The 21,768-nt window shown below is 51.7% G+C and overlaps 1 protein-coding gene across 1 annotated transcript in view; it reads right to left on the minus strand.

The window, feature by feature from the left end:
• Col13a1 (collagen type XIII alpha 1 chain) overlaps nt 1-21,768 on the minus strand; it is a 137,162-nt gene that overhangs the window by 103,635 nt on the left and 11,759 nt on the right. Inside the window, exon 2 of the mRNA XM_033766335.1 lies at nt 18,260-18,329. Within this exon, the coding sequence (XP_033622226.1) occupies nt 18,260-18,329 (70 nt within the window). The remainder of the gene's footprint in view (nt 1-18,259; nt 18,330-21,768) is intronic.

The raw sequence follows: 21,768 nt of genomic DNA on the forward strand, positions 1-21,768 counted from the left end.
TCAAGAGCCCTGGCCCTGGGCTGGCTTCCCGTGCCTCCCACCCCACAGCCAGCTAGAGGGGAGACCTGCTGTGTCCTGAGTATCCACTGTCCCCGTACCTTTCCCCGTACCTTTCAGCTGGGCACCCACAACAGGCGACTCCCCTCTCTGCCTGTCCTCCCGCCTCTGTGGCCTCACCGTAGGAAAGAAACACAGAACTCAGAGCCTGGCGTTCCCCTTCTTAAAGCGTTGCAGGGCCATCCTGGCTCTCAGAGGGAGAACTGTACAAATTCTACAGGCCGGAGTCCCACAGGGCCCCCCAGGGCCGGCCTCACCCCCTCTCCAGCTCTTAGCCATTTCCCTCAGCCACTCTGGCCTTCTTTCTCTTCAGACACACCAGGCTCGTCCCTGACTGGTCGATGTGCCTGCAGACTGGAATGCTCATATCCTGTCCCCTTTAAATAATTAAGCCTATTTAACTTATTTAATAGTGGCTTACTCTACACCGTGCACAGTCCAACCACTTCTTACATCCTGAATCATTTATTGACTGCACAGTCGGCTCCAACTGTCAATTCAAACATCACCTTCTCACAGAAGCCTTCCCTGACCACCTCCAACCTGGTATGACTGCCTCCCACCAGGCTGTGCTGAAAACCCCCCTTGATCAAGCTGTAAACCTTTAATAAATAATTTTTAATTTGTCAGTTATATTCTGATAAAGACGGGGGACCATCATAAAAACAATTCCCTTGATTTATATTCTTATCAACGATGTTCTATTGTCTAGTTCTTCCTTTCTTTATTTTTTTTGGTACCAGCGATTGAATTCGGGTTCTTACGCTTGCAAAGCAGGTGGCAGAACCTCTGAGCTAAATCCCAGGCCCGCTTGTCTATTTCTTTATGTGCTTCTTTTGTCTGTTTCTTCAGCTGGACTGGAAGCTCTAAGAGGGAAAGACCTGTCTGTCCCTCGAGCCCAGGGCCTGCAGGGCAGGCACTCAGAAATATGTGTCGAGTGAGTGAATGAAGAGGTCACCTGCCTCAAGGAGGCTTCTTAACACCACAGCTGCTGCATGCAAACTGTAGGATATAATTGGTGAGATATTTCTTGTGGACGCTGCTAGGAAGCCAATCAGAGAGTGGGTTTCTAGAAGGCAGGGGTTGGTTAGGTCTCATCCATTATCATGTAAATACAAACATAACAACTGGCACCTTTGCAGCAAGCAGCGATCCACTTCAGTTTGCAAAGCTGCTTGCCAGGCATGAACTTGCAGGCCTCCTGCATCTACTCAGAGGGGCCATCATAGCCCCAGTTCACAGATGGAGCTGGGGCCTGGAGTCAGACCAACCACATCTCCCAGACAGACCCAAGGCCTTCCCAGAGGCTGTATCCACAGGGCTCAGTGCAGAAACTTGCATTTACTGCAGCCAGCAGGCAGTTAGAGATGCTCCTGTTGGAACAGATTCTGTGGAAGGGGTGGTCCTCAGGACACTGGTATAGAGGCTCAGGAGGAGGGGAATGGGGGTGATTAAAAGGAGAGTGGGCTGGGCTTCAGGAGAGCTGAGCAACAGCAGCTCCATACATTTATTAGGCACCTCCCCAGAGCCAGGCACTGGATGGAGCACTTTATACGCATGTATTTATCACTCATGACAGGTCAAGGAGGTCGATGTCATCATTGTCCCCATTTTACAGGTGAACGCTGACACTCAGCGAGGTTAACACTCTTATCTCTGGTAACCCAGTCAGACCCTGAACTCAGCTGGCAAGCAATCCTGCTACTTAGTTGTCCAGGCATTTCTAGGAATGGCTGGGTGATGTTGAAAGGGCCTTATGCCCGCTGTCTCTAAAGCTTAGGTCCTATCTAGGCCTGTCCAGCTGTGGCACAGTGAGGCAGGGAAGACAGCAGGATATTGCTGCTGCAGTCTCCTGAGGCCACTTGCAACACGAGGAAGGGGCTGCCTGGAAGCATGGGAGCAGGGGTGGCCTCAACCCTTCCCAGGACACTGTGGGCTGAGTGCTCAGTGGTAACCAATCCCTAGGACCCCAGCCTGCAGTGCTGGCAGGACCGCAAGGCCAGGATGTGGGAATGAAGGGCTGGGAGATCTGGGAGCTTCCTACGACTGAGACCAGGAAAGGAATTCTTCATGTCACATGAGGGTTGTAAGGTGGGCAAAAGCTGAGTAACATCCAGCCCCACCATCAGGCTGCTAAAATGCACATCAGAAATTGGCCCCAACCTGAGCTTCCTCTGAATAATAAAATCTGGTCCCATCTTTGTACCCATTCCTTTTTTTTTGGCAGAATCTTTAAGTGTGTCTTTATGCAGAAACATAATCCTGCCATCTTAGGTATTCACCCTCAGTGGGTGGGCTTGGAGGCTGAAGAAGTATGAGAGTCGAGGGCAGGTGCTAACTCTACAGGGGGTCTGCTGTGCTCTGCAGAAGCAAGCAGATGGACAGAGGGAAAATGCCCCAGGGGAGGAGTATAGAAGATTGGACGTGACTTCACCTCTAGAAATAGTTGTGTAGTGGGTGGTGGCTTCAGGGGCCAATCGGCTTTAAGGAAGTGGCAACATCCTTTGTTCTGCTTTATCAGAGGTAGCACCTGTCAGGAAGGACAGGCTATCTAATGGAGAGAGGAATCCGGAACCACATACCTGGCTTGGCTGGAACCCTTGGCGTCGGGAGGCATTGCAGCTACTGGTGTTGGCTGAGCCTGGCCCTTCCATGCCCCTGATACCACAATTCCTATCAAACTCCCACTTCCTCCTTGTGACCTCCACTGCGGCTCTGAGGACCACTGGGGGGAACAGAGCCTGGCTGGATTGGTGCATGCTTTCATCTCTGTCTGGCTGTGGGGTTGGAGCAAGTTCCCCACTCCCCTTGACCTCTTTTTCTTGCACTGTAGAAGGAAGGGCTTGGATGAGCTCAGTGGATTCTATAACGTGCTCATATCCTCTGGGGTCTCCAGAGGCATCTGGAGGGAGTCACCAGTGGGACACACTCTGGGCATCCAAGTGGCCCAGCCCCTCAAGCCCAGCCTCAGGGACATGAAGTGTGTGTCGGAGTGCATGTAAGGTTTCCTCCGGAGAAAGGTTGGTGGCTTCCCAGCCATGCCTGAGACAGCCTCTGACATCCCTTTGGTGTTCACAGTCCAAATTCCACCCCTTGGATCCCAGCACAGCATGACTGGGATAGGGACAGGAACCCCCTCCCCTATGCCTGGTCAGATGGACCATTTGGAGCCATGAAACCAACACTGCCCACAGCTCAAATGCTCCTCACCCTCACTCTCTTAATGCATTGTGTTGGGAGTGTCCCTGCTTCTTCCCCAGCTAAGTTGGGGAGGAGTTGGCAGGTGCTTCTATTATGATTAGAAAGGCTGGGAGTTTGATTCTTTAGAATTGAACAGATGTTTCCAAAGTCAAGTTCTCTTTCTTTTATTCATAGTTGGTGAGGAGGAAACAAATGTATTTGCAAAAAACAAACAAACAAAAAAACCCCAAGATATGTTGAACATTAGACAACATAACCTCAATTAACCAGAAAGAAACTCAGTTATCCAGAACACAGTCATTTTCCTTTAGAAAAGAGGGCAAGACTTCAACAATTACATAATAGAGATTTTAAAAATTCTCCATAGATCTGAGTCAGCACATGTTCAATCCAATCCCCTACTCCTTACTCATCCCCATTTCCTGAGTAAAACAAAATGTCACACTCGCATCCCTGCTCTAAGTGTCATCAAAGGACAGCATAGCCAGGGTGATGTGGACCTGTATGTGGAGTCCTATGGAAGGCCCCCACTCACAACCGCCTGCCAGGAGGGCCCTACAAATGCTGGTGTGGCCATCCTGCACAGAATGTGAGCACCACAAGGGAGAGGAAATCCATCATCCAGAAGGGTGCACACCTAGGTTCTCAGCCCGAAGGATAACAAGGAGGAGCTGCAGGTGCCCGAGCTCTCTGGCCCTGGTGTCCTAGAGCCTGTGGCCAGGAGACCCCCTCCATGCCAATGGGCCTTGTACCCCCTGCTCCCAGGAGGTCTGGGCCCTGCCCCTGCCCTGCTGCCCTGTCACGGTGTGCCAGGCTGTGCTGTGACAGGTCACATAACTATGTAGGGAGCTGGCATCCACTTATACACATGCCGCCTGCTGGGCATTCTTCTGTGGCTCAGTGCCAGATTGGCTTGTCGCGTTTCCTCCCCAGTTGGGGTTGGACAGACTTCCTCTCATTCCAGGCTCCTCTGGGGCTCCCAGAGGTCTGCACCAGGCTGCTGAGGGTCTGCGTGCACCAGACTTGCCCATCTCACTCCTTAATCACCAGTCCACTGCCTGTTGGGGACATTCCCACAATGCTTTGCCTGGCCTACCTACCACACACAGTCAGATGGCAGAGGGATCTGTGGGATGAAGTGTCAGGCTGAAAATGAGTATGTGAAATGAGCCAGAAAGAATGAGCGGGCAGGGCCCTGCTGCCAATCAGCACTCGGAGGCTCTGACCCCTCAGACCCCTTACCATCCTCTCTTCTTCCGGCCCACCCTGCCCCCGCCCTGACTCCTCTCCTCCCTGGGAACACCCAGCTCCTTGCAGGAAGCTCTTCCTGCTTTTCGTCAAGGAGCATGGGCAGCTGAGAGTCATTTCTAACCCTGGTACTGGTATCTTATAGCAAACACCAGCCACGTAAGCCACTGTCAGCTGTGGTTCTGAACCCACGTTCTTGTCTTGGCCCCTGACTTGCTTGTTGCCAGCCTTGCTGGGGCTGGATCTTAGAGGATAGAGTTCCAGGGCTTCTACCCTTGGTCTCTGCTGTGGTGACTGCATTACCTGTGCACCTCTTCTCCTGGCTTGGGAGCCCCCTTGTCACCTGAGGACAAGATGTGGCACAGAGCCAGCACTCAGCAAGTGTTGGATGGATGGATTAGGAGAGGAGCCAGGTGGACAAAGAGAGACAGTGGTCTGTACTCTGACACTGCTTTGGTTCACCCAAGTCAGATCACTAGGGCTTAAATCCTGGCTCTCACATGCACCAGCCCTGTGTCTCAGCCATGTTACATAACATTGCTGAGGCCTCTGCCATGAAGTGGAGGTAACACCATAGTACTTGGCATGTAAAATAATTATGAGGCATAAAGGTTTTATCACAGTACCTGCCACACAGTAAGCATTTAGTACATGTTATCGTGGTCATTGTTAGTTAATGTCTTCCAGCCTCATGTGACATCCCTCTCCTTGGGCAATTTATGGCGATGGCCAGTCCTGTTTCCCCAGCAGGGTAGCCCTCAGGTGAAACAAACCAAATGATGCCTTTGGAAGTTGGTTCCAGTTCTGACCCAGTCACTTCCTAATCCCATGACCTTGAGCAAAGCACTCTGGGCTCCAGGGTCCTCACTGGGGAAGTGGAATAACAAGAGCCTGAACCTCAGAGAGATGTTGGAGGGTGTTCAAGAAGGGGGCAAAGTACACAGGGGCAACCACGCCACTGTCAGCAGAGACTACTCAAGCCATGGTGATGGCCAAACGAGAAGCTGCTGGAGAGCACAGGAGGTGAGCGGCTGGGTTACGACAAGGACAGGAATGGCTAGGGTGGCTCCAGGAAAGAACTGTGGGCTATGTATGGTGAGCCACATCTTCTAGTCCCTTCTACCACCTTTCTTTTGTGGAACTGTGGAAAACTCCTCTGGGACCCTTCAGGGAAGAGCTGGTGAAGGCCAAATCAAGCCATCCTCCATTGAAGACAATTGAAGACAGGGGACGATTGTCACTCCAAAGTGTCATAGAACAGCGCTAGCTTTGGAGAGGCCATGAATCCTGGGTAGTGAGGAGCAGAAAGTCTCCTGTCTAGATGCTTCCAGCTGGCTCTCCTGTGAGATGTGCGCTGCCTGCTCCCTGGCCCAAGCTGAAGTCCTGGCAGCTGCCCAGATGATGGCTACAGCGAGGTCCTTTCTTCTCTAAGGACACAGGATCTTAGCTGACCTCTCACCCCTCCCCAGGACCAGCCCTTCCAGGGCCCTCAGCACTTCCTGCATCCCCAGCCCCCACCTTCAGCTCCTCTAAAGTCGAGCTCTGCATCCTTCCTCTCTAACCTCCCCCTTCAACTTCTTCAACCTGAGAGCAAAGGCGCAGCATTCTAAGTTTTGGGCTGATCTGGCTCTGGCTCTTAACTGTGGACCTTGGGACCTTAAGTGATCCCTTAATATCCCTGAACCTCAGATTCTTGCTCTTTGAAATAGGGATGAGCAAGGCCTACACTACAGGGTGCTGGACTGGATATAACAATGCTATATTTAAAGTGTGAGGTTCAAGGTCCTCTCTTAATCATATGTACTCCATGATCACCATTGCTTACCTGGGCTCAGCCAACCTCCTCCCTTGTCTATTTGTAACAAGCACTTGTCAGTTTTCTCTCTGCAATGTCTCTCTCTCTCTCTCTTGCTCTACCTCACCCCCTTTCCCTTGACTTCTCTCGGCAGGACCATTGCATGGCCTCTTCCTGGCTAGCGTCCTTGCCTCTCACTCATTCTGTGCAGCTGTGCACAGCTGGGTCTTGTCACCTCCCTTCTGAGGAACCTCCGTGGAATTCACTGCCAGCCAATTGAAGCCGATCTCCATGGCTTGTCCTTCCTGCCACCCCAACCTCAATTTTTCTTTTCAGCCTTAGTTAGCTCTTCCTCTGAGCTCCATGTGAGCCTGCTACAGCCATTCTGCATTATTCTTCATTTCCCAGAGTGGAGAGGAGGGAACAAAACAAAATCACAGTCCTTCAGGCCTCTATTCTTTGATTACATTATTTCCTAGTTTTAAAATGCCTTTATCTACATTTTCACTTACTGAAAACTTTCTTGCCCTCAGCCTGCTTCAAATACCACTTTGTGCACAAAGCCTTTCCTGATTCCTCTCTTCAAGAGTAATCCCTTCTGTGCTTGCATTTCCCACAGGTAGCACCTCTGCTCTGTCTAGCATGTCCCTAGCCCTGGACAGGAGGGGCCAAGTCTGATCACCTTGTATCCCACGGCACTGAGCCCTGGCCTGGAGTAGCTCTGTACCCATTGGCAGGCCTGGTCCCTTGCTGATGTAGCGCACAGGCGGCCTGGAGCCCCGAGAGCACAACATGCCCAGCCCAAGAGTCTGACCACGTGTCCCGTTCCTGCTGAGTTGGGGTGAGTGGGTGGGTTCCTCTGGCTTTAGTTTCCAACTTCAAGGGGCAGGGTCTAAGCAAAAGGTATTGACAAGTGAGCAATGTGTCACACACCTGCGGGGGCACAGTGGGAGGGCAAGATGCGCCAGGGAGCTGGGGCAGACAGCTTCTGCTATCTCCAGGTTCCCTCCCCTGGCCTCTGTCCCGTATTCTGCTCTGACTGTCCCAAGGGTTCTGCATACAATGGAGCTCCTGCAAAAGCCTGTTCACAACAGCTGCTGCAGATGTAGTCCATTCCCTCCTAGGACATGGTGAGGCTTAGGGGAAAGGGCATGAATATGGCCTCTAAGAAGTCCATAGGTCAGCAGTTCCCAGTCCGCATGGTGGCTGCATGGAGTGGGGTGAAGGCAGGATGAGTGTTTACTCCCAAGGCAGGGTTCCAAGGGTCTGCCCTTAAATACTGCCAGTAAGCTCCACCTTCCCTTGAACCAGCACCCACTTGTGATTAACCCCATGGCCTGCTGCCCTTCCTTCATGTCCCAGCACACTCAGCAGTCCATCTTCACTCGATAACTGGGTTGTAGTCAAGTCTGCCTCCCTCCCCTAATAGCTTTTGTTTGTACTCTACAGTTGATCAAGAACTTTCACAATACTCCAGTAAAATGCTTACTTATATGCCAGAGATAAGTAAACAAGCTCAGAGAGGAAGTGGCTTTTCCAGAATTGGAGTGCTAGACACAGAGGGCTGGGACTCAAATGAGGTATCCTCATCCCACGGCAATTGCTGTGTCCCATCCTGGAAGGCAGCAAGCGTCTCAACCACTTTGTATCTCGCATAGTACCTACGGCACCTTAGAAATAGCAGCATGTGGAATTTTTCAGTGTTGGAGTGGCTCGGCCTCCAGCAGCTCACAGAGTAAGGTTGGGGTTTGCTGATGCCTTGGGTACCCTATACCCTGCTTCTCAACTGTACTCAGTCAAAGGGGGCATTGCCTCCTAGAACCCTGCACAGAACTGGGCAAGGCCTACAAGCTCTGTTCATGGCCCCACATTACCAGAGGCCCTTTTCCAGCCACTCACACCATCATCATCATCATCATCATCATAGCTGAAAACCACAGCCCAGTGTGTGTCAGGCACCCAGCCGCTAATAGGTATGCCTTGTCACATCCCCACTTACGTGTGGTCAGGGGAGGACTCACCCATAGTCCAGGACTGAGGTGGAAGTAGAATTGGGATTTGAATCTGGAGTTGTTGGAAATCTGAGCCCACACCTGCAATTACCGGGTTAGCCTGCTTCTTGCAGTGCACGTCAGCTGGGTGTCACTGTTACTGAAGCAGGCGATTGTCCCTTCCAACAGACAGCAAAGTGTCTGCCCAGGACCATCGTCCTGTCCAGTGAGGTAGTCTGAGACATTCAAGCAGGTCCTGTGCCACCCTTGAACAACTTAACGCGTACCTAACCTCTATTCTGTCGGGCTGGCACCAGCCATTCTCACCTCCCCATGGTGCACTGGTGCTCAGGGCAGCCAGGGCTGGAAATGTGGTCGCTGCTGTCTTACATGGGGCCAAACAGCTGATGGAACTTAACTCTGAGAGAGCTCAGCACATAGACCCAGCAGCCCTGCCTGGGGGACTCAGGTGGTAACACTGAGCAGGCTAGGCGAGGGAGCATCACAACACCACACAGGGAATTAGGTGTTGGAGTGAAGCCTAAGCAGGTTTGTCCCAAGGCTGGTTCCTCCCAGGGCTGGCATCATTGTCACCAGAGAAGGCTGAAGGAGGTAGGGTCCAAGCAATGAAGTATTTTTGTTGGTGGAGAACGACAAGTAGAGTCAGGCCCAAAGGATTAATACCCTCTAATCCAATGGCATCTTCTAATCATTGTATCGGTTATTTTTTCATGTTGAAACAAAGCACCTGACATATATAATTTAAAGGAAAAAAGGTTGATTTTGGCTTGCAGTTTCAGTCCAGGGGTTGGCTGGCTCTCCAGGCAGAAATGGCATGATGGGACGGCATGACAGAGGAAAGCTGCTCAGCCCAGGGCAGCCAGGAAGCAGAGAGAGAGAAAGGCAGGGGCCACGGACAAGAACGCACCCTTCCAGGTCACTCCCCCAGGGACCCACCTCCTAACCCCGGATAAATCAATCCCCTGATGTGCACAGCACTGCGTGATACCAGTCATCTTCCCAAAGCCCCACCCCTGAACACAGGAGGCTTTGGGGAACGTTTTAGATCTCAACCACAACACTCGTGATTAAAGACTGTTTCACCTTGAAGTATTTCAGATATTCAGAGAAGCGTAAAAACAAAGTATTATTTGGCAATAAAGGAGCTTGGGATGTAGCTCAGTGGTAGCGTGCTTGCCTAGCATGTATGAGGGCCTGGGTTCTAATCCCCAGCACTGCCAAAAAAATACATAAATGAAAGAAATACTGACACATGCTACAACATGAATAAACCTTGAAAAAATTACTCTAAATCCTTAGGGACAGAAAAGAGATGTGGAGTAGACCAGGGCTGGGGGTTGAGGAGAAACAGGGCTCACTGCTAAAAAGTTTAGGGTCTCTTTTGGGGCTAATGAAAACCTAAAATTGATTGTGGAGATATGGTACGCCATGACTATATGAAAAACTGTTGAATTGTGCACATTAAGTGGGTGGATTTGATAACATGAATTACGATTCAAAGATTTTCTGAAAACATATAATAGACCTAGCATGCTCACCACCTAGCTAAACAGCTACTGATTCACCAGACTCCCCTTTGAACTTTGGTCTCCTTTTTGTTCTTTCTCCCCACTGAATCTGGTGTTACCGCTGCCATGTTTCTTTAGATGTTTACGACTAGTGCATCTATTCCCTAATAATGTGTTGGGTTGTTTTGTATGTTTTTAACTTTGTATGAATAAATTACACAGTAGGTACTGTGCTTTTTTCCCTCCACAGAATGCATTTCGTCCGAGGAATTGCTTGGTCCTGGGCTCTGTCCCTTGGGCTCTGAAACTGATTCCTAGCCAGGTTCTTCTGGCCTTTCCGGAACCTTCCATTTCCTTATTTGTATTTCCCTACTAGACTCCACGACCACCTGGGTGGGTGTTATCAGAGCTGATCTAGGAGAAACACATTATCGGTGGTGTCCAGGAGGGCTGGGGATCTGGAAGTGCTTTTGGAAGGAAATGGGACGAAATTAGCTTAGGAGAACTCCCCGTGTGGGCCTCAAGCACTGAGCGAGGGCCTGGAGCACAAAGGGCTTCTAGGGGCAGATGGCTGAGCTCTTAGCAGGCAGCTGGGCAGCACCTGGCCTCCTGGCTGCTGTGGTTGCTTTGGCTCTTCCTATGCCAGTTACCTCATCCTCCTTCCTTTGAGGAGCAGGAGGGCAGGAGCTGCACTGGGGGCTTCTTTGGGTGTAGCACCTTCTCCAAGGTAACACGAGTGAACTCCCTTCTGGAGCTAGTGGTGCTGAGAAGGGGCTACAAAGGGTCAAGGAGCAGCCTGGTTTGGGGCTTCAGGTCTGGACTTTATCAATGGCTGTCCCATCTCTAAAGCATAACATCCCTGACCCAGGATGGCCAGGGCTCCCTTCCCCTGTTGCCTTGCCATGCCAAATGTGGTCAGATGAGCAGCAGCACCGGTGGCACCACCACACAGCCTGCTGGGAAAGTGGAAAGGGTACTGGGAGGAGCTGGGCACTTGAGTGTCTATCCTAAGGGCGATGGGAAGCGTTCAAGCGCCAGGTGAACTAGGGCTGTGCATTTATTTATAAATACTATTCTGGCTTATATGTGAAGAAGTGAAGGGAGGAGCCAGCTAAGGCATTCTGGTGGCCCATAAGGGAGTCATGGGAGCATCTTGAATCAGGATGGAGACTGTAGCGACAAGGAATCGACAAAGTGACATTGACAGGACTTGTGGTTCATGGGAGGTGGGGAAAAGATTGTACTAGGGACGTTTAGGTGCTGGATGAGATGGGGCAAGTTGCAGAGGCCCAGGTGTGGGAGAGATGCCAGCTTTGGGCATGTGCCCTGTGACAATGGATGGCCCATGAGACATCCAGGTGGGGACATCAAGGACCCTGCCCAGTGTGGTGTGCAGGGGCACAGGGGAGCTCTCCATGGCTGCAGACCACAAAGGCTGTTCCCACCACAGTCTCCTGGTGAGTGTAGCCAACAGGATCTACATCATGTGGTTATGGTCCTGGCTGCAGGGAAGCCTTCGCAGGTATCTGCACCTTGGTCTGCTTGCATTCTTCATTTGAGTCAAATTATTCATCCCGGTAAGGGTCTTGCCTGCATTATACACTGAGCACACACCAGGCACTCTGCAGCATATTGCCAAAGAGGAGAACTGAAGGACAGGGCTACAGTGCTGCATTGCCTCCAAAATAAGGCCTAACTGAAAATAAGCCCTAGCATGATTGTTTTCAGGGTGCTTGTAATACAAACACTACCCCAAAATAAGCCCCCCGGCTAAGATGGTCAGCCAGATGGATACATTTAGTATGGCAATTGTAACACACAACAGATGTACTGAGTTCTAAAATAATATTAATATATAATTAAATGTAAATAGGTATCATTGACTGTAATAGTTACAATAAATGATCATATAAATTATAAGTAATCATTTGTAAATACCCAAGTGGGAGCCTTTGGATGAGAGGTAAACATCTATCTAAACAGATTAACTTGAGACATACTGCTGAATGACCGGTCGGAGCACGGACACAGCACACGGATAACCTGTGCCCTTGCTAGCAAGTGGACGTGGCTGTGTCTAATATGAATCTTTGATATGTAATGTGTCATAACAGATGTGCTTAAGGCGCACATGTGACATGAACATTTTCTGAAATTTTTGTCACTGCAATTTTTAGTCACTTTTGTGTGGACCATTGTTCTTAACTGTCATCGTTTTTGTTGCCGCTCCTGTCTCATAAGCCTTCAATTAACACTTGATTTAGTGGAAACCCTGTGAAGCCCAGACCATGACTTGGGTGCAGAATTCATGGGATAAAATCACTGACAGCTGGGTTGTCAATGTACCATAAGTAGGATAATGGATAAGAAGAGCTTATTTAAAGAGAACTCTATCGCTGGACTTGAGAGATTGAAGCCAACAGTTCTATGAGAAAGGGAGTCACAAGAAATTCAGGCTGGAATTTGGGGTTTGGGGAGGATTTTTGACTAAGTCAATGTAGAGTGTTGCATAAGAACAAATGTAGAACAAATAAGACATCTCCTAAAAATATGCCCTATTAGTCTTTTGGGGCAAAAGTTAATTTAACACCCAGTCTTATTTTTGGAGCTGGATGGGAGGTGCTGCAGGGACAACGTCACAGGGGTGGAGGGTTTAAGAGTTCAACAGATAGAAATTGAGAACAAAAATGTCAGCAGGGCAGGGCATGAATGCATGGGGGACATGGTTCAGTCCAGCCATGAGCAGCCTAGTTTTACCATGAGATAAGGAAGATGTCAGGAGATGGCAAGAGATCAGGCTAGAGAGAGAGAAAGTAGGCCTATTACTGTGGTAGGGGTGAGTAAGAGCACAAGGGAGCCATGGGTGGTTTTGGAGCAGAGTGGAACTGAAGACATCCCAACATCCAGGGGAACGAAGACAGCCTGGGGGTGAGGGAGGCTCTGATCGTGCTGCTGCAGGGCTGAGCCTGGCTGCAGAGAAGGCAGATGGGTTCTGACAAGGACAGCAGTCAGGAGAGCTGGGGAGGGGAGAGCTGGGGAGGGGAGGGCTGAGGCCCTCACAGCACGTGAGATACCCTCCTGGCCGCAGAACAAGGGAGTGTCTGAGCACCAGTGACAAGAGCGATCAAACAGTAGGGTCCCTTACCAGGTGGCCCTTGGGGACTTGCTTTAAGGAATAGCCAGGGATGACTCAGAGGTAATCCATCAATTATTTGCATGTCAAGCAGGGTTTCTGAGCTGCCTGAAAACAGTATTTCTTCAGTTGAAACGTTCTCCCTGAAATAACCATCAGCTCTGTGATCCTCTTCTTTGTTAATGGCACCAAGGGACACTGCGGTCTGAAGTCTCCCTTTTCTGGGTTAGCTGAGTCTGAAATGAGGAGGGCCACAAAGAGCGGGGTGTGGCTGTGGGTTTGCTCTGCGGAAGCACAGGGAGGCGAGAGGAGCCTGAAGTGAGACCAAAGCCCTGGCCACAGGCTCTGCCCGTGTAAATGTCATGGGCTGGGGTAGGGATGAGGGGATGAAATCTGGTGCCAGGGAAAACAGAGCAAAGATGGCCAAAGGAGAGGATTCAGGATCTGTAGGCAGCAGCTCTCACCACAAGGGGAAATGACCAAGGCTGGAGAAGCTGCTCCAACCTGAACATAGACAGGAGCTCAAGAGAAAACTAAGTCCTGTTCATAGGACCGCTGACTTTCGTTGCCAGAAGGGGCTGTTCTGCCCTCTGACGTATCCTCCACATCACCCTGCCCCCAAAAACCTTCTCTGACACCACATTATATCCTGTGAGGGTAACACAGCCAAGGCACAGGCCCTGCTGTTCAAGCTCCTGCACCCATGGCGGACATGATTAAGTGATTACCACACTTCCTGCTGAGCCTGATACCCTCAGAAGCTGACTCAGCACAGCTCTCCAGGCAGCCATTACCAATCAATCACCCTCAGCGTGGAAACCATTGAACCGAGAGTTAAACCATCCTGATTCTTTGCAGTCTTGACATCTCTTTCCATTCTCATCCTTGCCTATCCATTTCCCTTCACCATACTGTGCTGTGCTCCAGATGCCTGCTTGTCATCTCCCCAAATATTCCTGCCTTGTTTCCAGCCCTGCAAGCTTTGCCTTTGACAGTCCCTGTAAAGGTCTCTGTGTGGAGAGCTGGCCTTTCCTAGATATCTGTTCTCCCACCTCCCACAGTAACAAAGTGCATCCTGGACGTGAAGCCACCAGCGAAAAGCACTGTTTTGCCTCCCCCGGACCTGAGTAAGCAGACTGCTAAGTGCCGGCTGATGGGTTGTGAGCAGAGGTGAAGGAGACATTTTTTTTTCACATTCTGCTCTTGAGGATTTGAGCATACACTGCCCTAGTGCCTTCCTCCCTTTTGCTAGCTGAGAGATGATGAGGGGCCCAGAGATGACTGCCGCGAGATGAAGGTGATAGGGCCACTTCCCAGCCCTGGACCATGCCCGTTTGGCCCGCTAAGTGAGAGACACCTGAACTTCTGTTTTAAGTACCTGTATTTGGGAGCCTTTGGTACGGTGGCAGCTGAGCCTGTTCTCTAACTGTATATCCTCCCACCTGCTTCCTTGTGACTGGCCTCAGTGCCACCTCCTCGGTGAAGCTCTCCTAGGGTCCCAAGCTCCTCGGGGCTCGGACACTTGACACACACCTGTCACCAGCATTCTCAACTTAGGCATGGTCACAACCTCTCCCACATGCCCGACCAACAGCGTCTTCCCTCCCCACCATCCCTCCTCCACACAAGGGCCAGTGATGGATGTCACCAATAGGCAGAGCTGACTCTACTAGTTCTTGCTGTTGTGGCAGCCCAGGCTTCCAGCCAGGCAGTCAAGTGTGACCCTGATCTGCCCTTTCCCTTACAGATGAGGCCCAGGTCATGAGGTGACTAGTCATGGTTTCTTCTGTGTGTGACACTGTTCCGTGTCACAGGCCACTAGCCCCAGCCTGGATATGGGACTGGCCACTCCACCCAGCCCTGGTGAGGTGGACCTGAAGGAGCTGCTTCCTTGCTAGCTGGAACCTATATTGTCCTCCTCTTCCTTTGTTAATTAGAATGGGACTCAAGAATGGGTGAATTTCCCTGATCTTTGTATTCATCTCGAGTGGCCCAGGAAGTCCCACGGTATGTACATCTTTTCCCAAGGCCCTTCTCCCATCCCACCAGAATGACTGCAGCTTTGCAAATGGTCCACACCTATTCCTCTGAACTCTTGGCCGAGTGTCCCTCCCAACTGAGGCTTGACCTCTGGCATCTCATCTGTGGCCTGAGAGCCCGTCACTGCCCCGGCAAATAACACGTGTAGCCCAGAAGCAGGATATAGCCAGGTCTGAGCCAATAGAGGGCTATTTTAGGACAGGGAGGATCCCAGTAGGATGCTGGCAAGGTCAGACCAGGAAGGGAAGAAGGTAGGTTCTCTGCCCATGATTATGTGTCCCAAGCTCTCTAAGTACCGCCCAAGGAAGAACACACCCACCACAGGGCTTGGAGAACTGGCCACAGAGGCAAACAGGGCAGGCCCGGGCTTGGGGCAGTAGACCCTGACCCCAAGGGCCACCATGAGAAGGAAGAATGTGTTTATTTATTGTGTCCTGTGGTGGTGTTTCTAGCATCAGGCAAGACTGGGGGTGGGACAGAAAGGAAGGCATCCACAGCAATCAGGTGGCAGATGGAGATCACAAGAAAGAATAATCATCAGGAATGATTACTGAATTTGTTGAATATACATTGAGCATCTACTATGTATGGGACACAATATTAAGCGCTGGCGAGACCAAGGTAACAGTTTGCATTTGCAAGTGACACTTTACAATAGCATGAGTCCTGCAAACACCATAAAATACTTGTAAACTGACCCTACAGCAAGAATCAGAGCTGCACGGCACAGATGAGAGGAGAGAGGGGTTTTACTCACACACCCAAGGATGGCGGCATTTCAGGATGTGAGAACTCTATCTCTTGTCAGTGTTCTGAGGACAGTCCCTGTTAGGATGAAGCAGCACGCAGTGGGTATTCACTTGAGGACAGTGACAGAACTACTAGGACTTAGAGCAGCTCAGAGTCCATGTTGAGAGGAGGTTTCTTATTTCAGGGTGCAATGCCTCAGGCTGTGGGGAGAGGGAGGCAAGGCAGGCACAGGGGCCCTGCAGGGCTGAGCCCACCCAGCAGGTGTACTGCACTCTGAGATCAAAGACATGAGATGCCCTCCTGACACCTTTCCAGTCCTCAGCATGACTCTCTGAAGAGCTGGTGGAAGGCATTTGAGTTACCCAGTTCTGCTTTGATTTGGGGGAAGTGTCCTGCTCTTAACTGTGCTTCTGATTAAACTGCCCAGCTGGACTTCCCAACCCCCAGGGAGCCAGATATGGGAGCCCTTGCTGTCTCTGCTCTGTGCCTTCCCAGCACAGTCCCGGCTGCCCCTCCCCACCCCACAGAGGGCCTGCTGCCATCTGAAGGCCATCAGACAGCTGCTCCACTTCCCAGATCAGGCAGGGAAAGGAGAAGGCTCAGCCTGGCCATGAACATGCAGCCCTCAATGCCCTGGACATCAGGATATGGAGTTTGATGAGGCTCTCTGGGCGTCTTTGACATACAAGAAGCAGGTGAGGAAATAATAGTAGTAACAGCACTTAGCGTAGCTCAGACACAGTGCTAATGATTCAGATCAACCAAGATCATCTCACTAAATCTTTACCACGTATGTGCAAGATGACTATTACCTCTGCTTTTCAGACAAGGTCACTGGGGTACAGAGAGGTTAAGAACCCCTCTGAAGGTCATACAGATGATATATGCAAAGGTGGAATCCAAACCTTTATTTTCTGCAGTTCCAAATTTCCTGCCCTTAATCAGCTGCAGTTGCTTGAGAGTTAGGAGGACAACAGACAAAGTGACTTGACTGTGGGCAGCCCTGGAAATGAGGCCGCTTACAGCTGCTCTGCCCAGGCCCTGCCACTCCACCCTCCTCTCCACCTCATCTCATTAATCTTGACATTCTTCTCCAGGAAGCCTGCCCAGACCCCAGGGCCCAATTACCCGGGCTCTGAGGGAGTGAGGAGCTTCCCAGGGCTTCTGGATACTCTGTTAATTAACCCCGACGACCCCTCTCTGGCTGCACACTGCTCCATCCCTTCTCGCTCTCACGTCTCCCAGCGCAGCGTACCCCGCTCTGCGACTCCCACTCCAGCTCACTCACACCCAGCCAATGTGGTCCCTGCACTTCCCGCAGGCTTAACGTCTGCCAGACTCCTTTCCTGGCCTGGGGACCCTGTGTGAGGGTTCGTAGGTCCCCCGCCTCCTGTGGCCAGGGCAGTCCTGCCAGAGTGCCCTGCCACGGCCACCTGCCCACAGAGGGGTCAAGAGGGCCGTACTCTGGACTGTCGGAGAGCCTGAGCAGGGCCAATCTCCCTGTGATTACTTTCACATGTTACCTTGTCTCCCCCAGCCTGTTTTTAGGGCTTGCTTCCCCACCCTAAAAGAGCACAGTTCACTCTAGGTACTCGAAGGAACAGGATGCTGTGTTCATCTGTCGTTCTCACAGCTTAGCACACACAGCCAGGAACCTGGGAAAGTTCCCAGGAGCTGCCCCATATCAGTGGTGTAACATTGGGATGTTGTACTTGAACTCAGCACCCGGCATGGCAGCTGGCACAGAGCAGCTGCCCCACACAGCTTTAAATACATGCAAAGACACAATTACAGAACAGGCCAGAGACACTAGAATAGGCATCCTTGGCAAGGGATCTGCCCAGGCAGGGTGAGTGAATAGCAAGAATAGCATTTGAATCCAGATTAGACTGACTCATTTCATTCCATCCCTCACCTGGCGATTTTTAAGGTGTCTGGTACCTTGTGTGTGAGCATATGTGGTTGTGTAAGAGTGGCTTAGACACCATACACTGGGCATGCCACCCCAAGGCGCCCAGTGAGGGCAAACAAAGCCTCACAAGAATGGGGGCCCTCGTTCACTCGGGTAACAAACATTTTGTGCACCACGTGTCAGGAGCTGCAGGCACAACAGTGGACATAGAGTGGGGTCCCCACTCCGGTGAAGCTGATCTTCCCTCGGGCTCTGCGTAGTACATCGTGGTTTTTAAGACATGGCCCCATCCATCATCTTAACTGATTCTATTGCAACCTGGTTCACAGAGTGTCGGGCCATAGAAGAGGAGATGAATCAATGGGGGTGAACGAATGCGTGCTTGGTGGATGGACGGATGGATAGTTGGATGGATAGGTGACAGGTGGGCCCATCAGTGAGCAGACAGAAGGTAATCATCACAGACGCTGCCACTCCCCCATCTTTCAAATGAGAAGCAATGACCCAGGTGGCCTGTGAAGTCAGCATGACCACTCGGAAGGACTTCCAGTATTTGCTCCCTGTCCTAGGGACACTGACCTCACAGTTCACAGAGCTCCTTACCTGGTGGGCAGTTACATCCTGGAGACATCTTTGGGGCCTCCCGGCGCCTCCGCGAATGGAGTCGCCATTTCTGTGCAAGGAGAGAGAGAGAGAAGTCACCTAGAGTTTGTAATCACCAGGCCCTAGGAAGCATCTGCAAGCTGGTGGGGAGGGGCAGGGGCACCGCTCCTGAATGGAAGAATGTTGGTAAACGGCTAAGCCGAGAAGAAGGCCTATCTCAGGAATCTCAGGGTCTGATGTCTTCAACAAGCTCTTAACCCCAACCCCAGGACCCTATAAACCTCCTGCACCCCATGCTCATATGCACAATGTCAGGCTTTTCTCAGCTCCCTGCTAATTGTTTCTCTTCTTGGATGCGTCTCCCGATGGGCCTGGGGCAGGGCAGTGCCTTTTGTTCCTCTGGTGTCCCTCATAAAGCCGGCACAGGCAGGTGGGCGAGGCTGGGGGCTTGAAGGCCCTTGGCCCCCCCTCCACAGACCTCTTCCTCGACAACTTGAGGTCGCTGTGCCAGTCTGGAAGAAGGAAGACACCCCCTACTCCCCAGGAATGCCACGTGCATGGTGGTAAGTGAACAAGTCCATGCAATGCACAGCAGGATGCCCGCAGGTGCCCACACCCTGGAGGACAGCTCCACCAGGGGCAGCATGCCTAGTGTCTTATGTGAGGATTCCTGCTTCTCCTCACAGTGAGGCGGCCCCACTATCACAGAGCCAGACTGCCAGGCTCACACGACTCCTAGATCCTGGCCATCGCAGCCCCAGCCTCCTGTATTACTGAGAGGACCGGAAAGGTCAACACATGTGTCCCATACCTTGGAAGCTCTCAAGGAGCACCAGCCACGACCACACTCATGTTACTGGCAAGGGCCCTGGGCAGAGGGGAGATTGTCACCAACCCAGGTCACAGGGAAGTAAAGGATGGAGCCGGGACTGGAACCCACACCCTGATGCTGGCAGCCACAGAGCCAAATTGACCCTTAGTGTAGTTCGTCTGATTTCACCACAGATTTGAAAAACTGCTATGGAGGCCACTGCCAATATTTTGCAGTGGGTGGTTTCCTGTGTAGATTTGCATTTCCAGTTTCTCTTGAAAAACGAGAAGATCCTGCCACATGGCCCTGCAGTCTTGGCTGGCAAAATGTGGCTGTATTGGAGGCTGCCATCCCACTAGACAGTGTTGGCTGGTTGGGAGGTCAGGCAGACCATACACGTTTGCCTAGCATTTGCTTTCTCAGTGCTGAGCCATTTTGCCCCTCAGGATGGGCCACAGGAGAAGAAGAGAAAGTCCGGTGGGAAACGTCGTGGAGCCGATGTTGGGTAGTAGAGAGGGGAGGTCAGGTCAGAAAGCTTCAAGAAGATTCAGAGCAAACTAGTGTCTGCTGAGTTCCCCTGCCCTGAGCTGAGCACTTCAATAGGGAGAAGCACATCTACCTCTCATAACTAAATTCTAAGGGAGGCTTAACAGTGACCTCAGTAGCTACTCAAGGAAACAGACTCAAGTTGAGTGACACAGCCAGTGCATGGTGGATCTGAACTGTGCACTTGGGCCTCTGAGGCCAAGTCCGTCTTGTCCAGCTGGAGAAGGTGAGTACGGATGTCCACGGTGAGGTGGCACAGGGTCAGAAGAGGTGGGATGGGGCGTGAGGTCAAAGAGATAGGAAGAGTAGGAACATCCCATGACTTAGGAAGGGGAAAGTGGCAGCCAGCTGTAAGGCACCTGGGTGTCAAGGCCAGAATGGCCACTGGACAGTGACCCCCGGGACAGAGTCTGGTGAAGAGTCTCTGACCCCCAGGTCTGAGTCACGCTCATGAATGCCACTTCGCAGGAAGAGACTTCAGGAGTCTATTTCCACGCCCCTTCCCACCAGCGACCTGTAGGACTGTGCCCCGTGGGCATGTGGCACAGGCCTCGAAGGGATGGAGCTAGTCAGTGACCCACAGGCCACGGCCAGCGAAGTTTCCAACAGTCTTGCCACAGGTTGTGACTGGCAGTGGCTCATCCAGCAGCAGCTAACAGATGTGCACATGGTGGCTCCAGCCACCAACCAGACCTCCCATCTGTGTCTGTGACCCTGAGCGCCCTTGGGCCTCCCTCCCTCCCATCTGTGCTCCCTGCCCAAGCCAACTCCTCCCTCTGCCCCGATCTCTCCATCCTGCCTGTGAAGGGACCACAGCCGCCTGGTCAGCTTCCTTCTCTGCATAGGCCCTGTACACCAGGAGCCACAGGCAGCTTCTGTCAAGGGTCCTGGCAGTTTTTTCGCCTGTGTGAGCCCTCACGTCCCCTGTCACAACTGCTCAAACGTCTGGTCGTAAATGAAAGCAGCCACGGATAATTTGAAAACAAATCAGTGTGGCCACATTGCCATAGAAAGGTTGACAAAATTGGGCTGCCAGCCTGCTGGTGCTGCCGTTTGTCCTCCCCGACGGAATCACAGTGCCAACACGCCGCTCTTCCTCTCACTGTGAAGGAGAAAAGAAACAGCTTCTCTTAAGGGTGTTTAGCTGTCTTCCTAGAAAAAGTCCCGGTGATGGCGTCCCCTAGGCTGCCCCTACTACACTCGGCCCTGCACAGGGCTCTCCTGGGGGCACACAGCAGCCTATGAGGTGCCAGGGCGGTGACAGTCCCGTGGGCAGTGTTTGCTTGCTCCCTTCCAGCGCTTGGCTCCCAGGAGGCTCTCTCCATCTTCTACTGGTCACCCCCACTGTTGCCCGGGTCCTCTTCACTGGCTCCTTCTTGTCTCTCTGACACCTAAATCTTGTGGGCCACCATCCAGGGCCCTTACCTCTTACCACTAGACCCTGGCTCCCTCAGGGACTAGGCATGGTGTTCGGGCTTCAGGGAACCTAAGCCTCCCTGCAGAACCCCAGTGCACAAGTTCGTGGCTGCCGGATGTGTCAGCTCCTGGGCATCTCAGAATTAGCACTGCAAAACCGAGCTCCTGATCTTCTGTCCCCTCCCCGGAACCCCTGCCACGAGCTTTCCCATCACAGGGAATGAACGGCACTTGCATCCCACCTGGTGCTCAGAGTTGTCGTCGATGCCTCTTTCTCTCTCACCCACACTCATTCAATGACCTGCTCCTATTCTTTATCTTCCAGATACACCATCATCAGCCCCTTCTGGACACCTCCACCAGGACCAGTTGGCCCAATTACCGTGATAACCTTCCAATAGGTCGCTCTGCTTCTGTCCCTTCCCCCATGGCCAGTTCTCAACACAGCAGCCAAGGTGATCATGCAGGCCTCTTGCTTTGCACCTACCAGGCTTTCTCCTGCCTCAGGGCCTTTGCACTTACTGGTTCATCCTCCTATGCTATCCTTTCCTAGCTGTCTATGTGGCGTGCTCCTAATGAGGCCTTCCTTGCTTTGCATGTCCTACCCCTATACTTCCAGTTCCCTTCCCTGATTCATTTCTCCTTGTTTATTTATTTGTATATTTTGCACATTTATCTTACTTAGTGTCTCCCTCTATTGTTAGAAGGTAAATTCCACAAGAACATGGATACATTG

Source organism: Fukomys damarensis, unplaced genomic scaffold (assembly GCF_012274545.1).
Source record: "Fukomys damarensis isolate Sample0158 unplaced genomic scaffold, DMR_v1.0_HiC HiC_scaffold_20, whole genome shotgun sequence".
In the NCBI taxonomy this organism is placed as follows: Eukaryota; Metazoa; Chordata; class Mammalia; order Rodentia; family Bathyergidae; genus Fukomys; species Fukomys damarensis.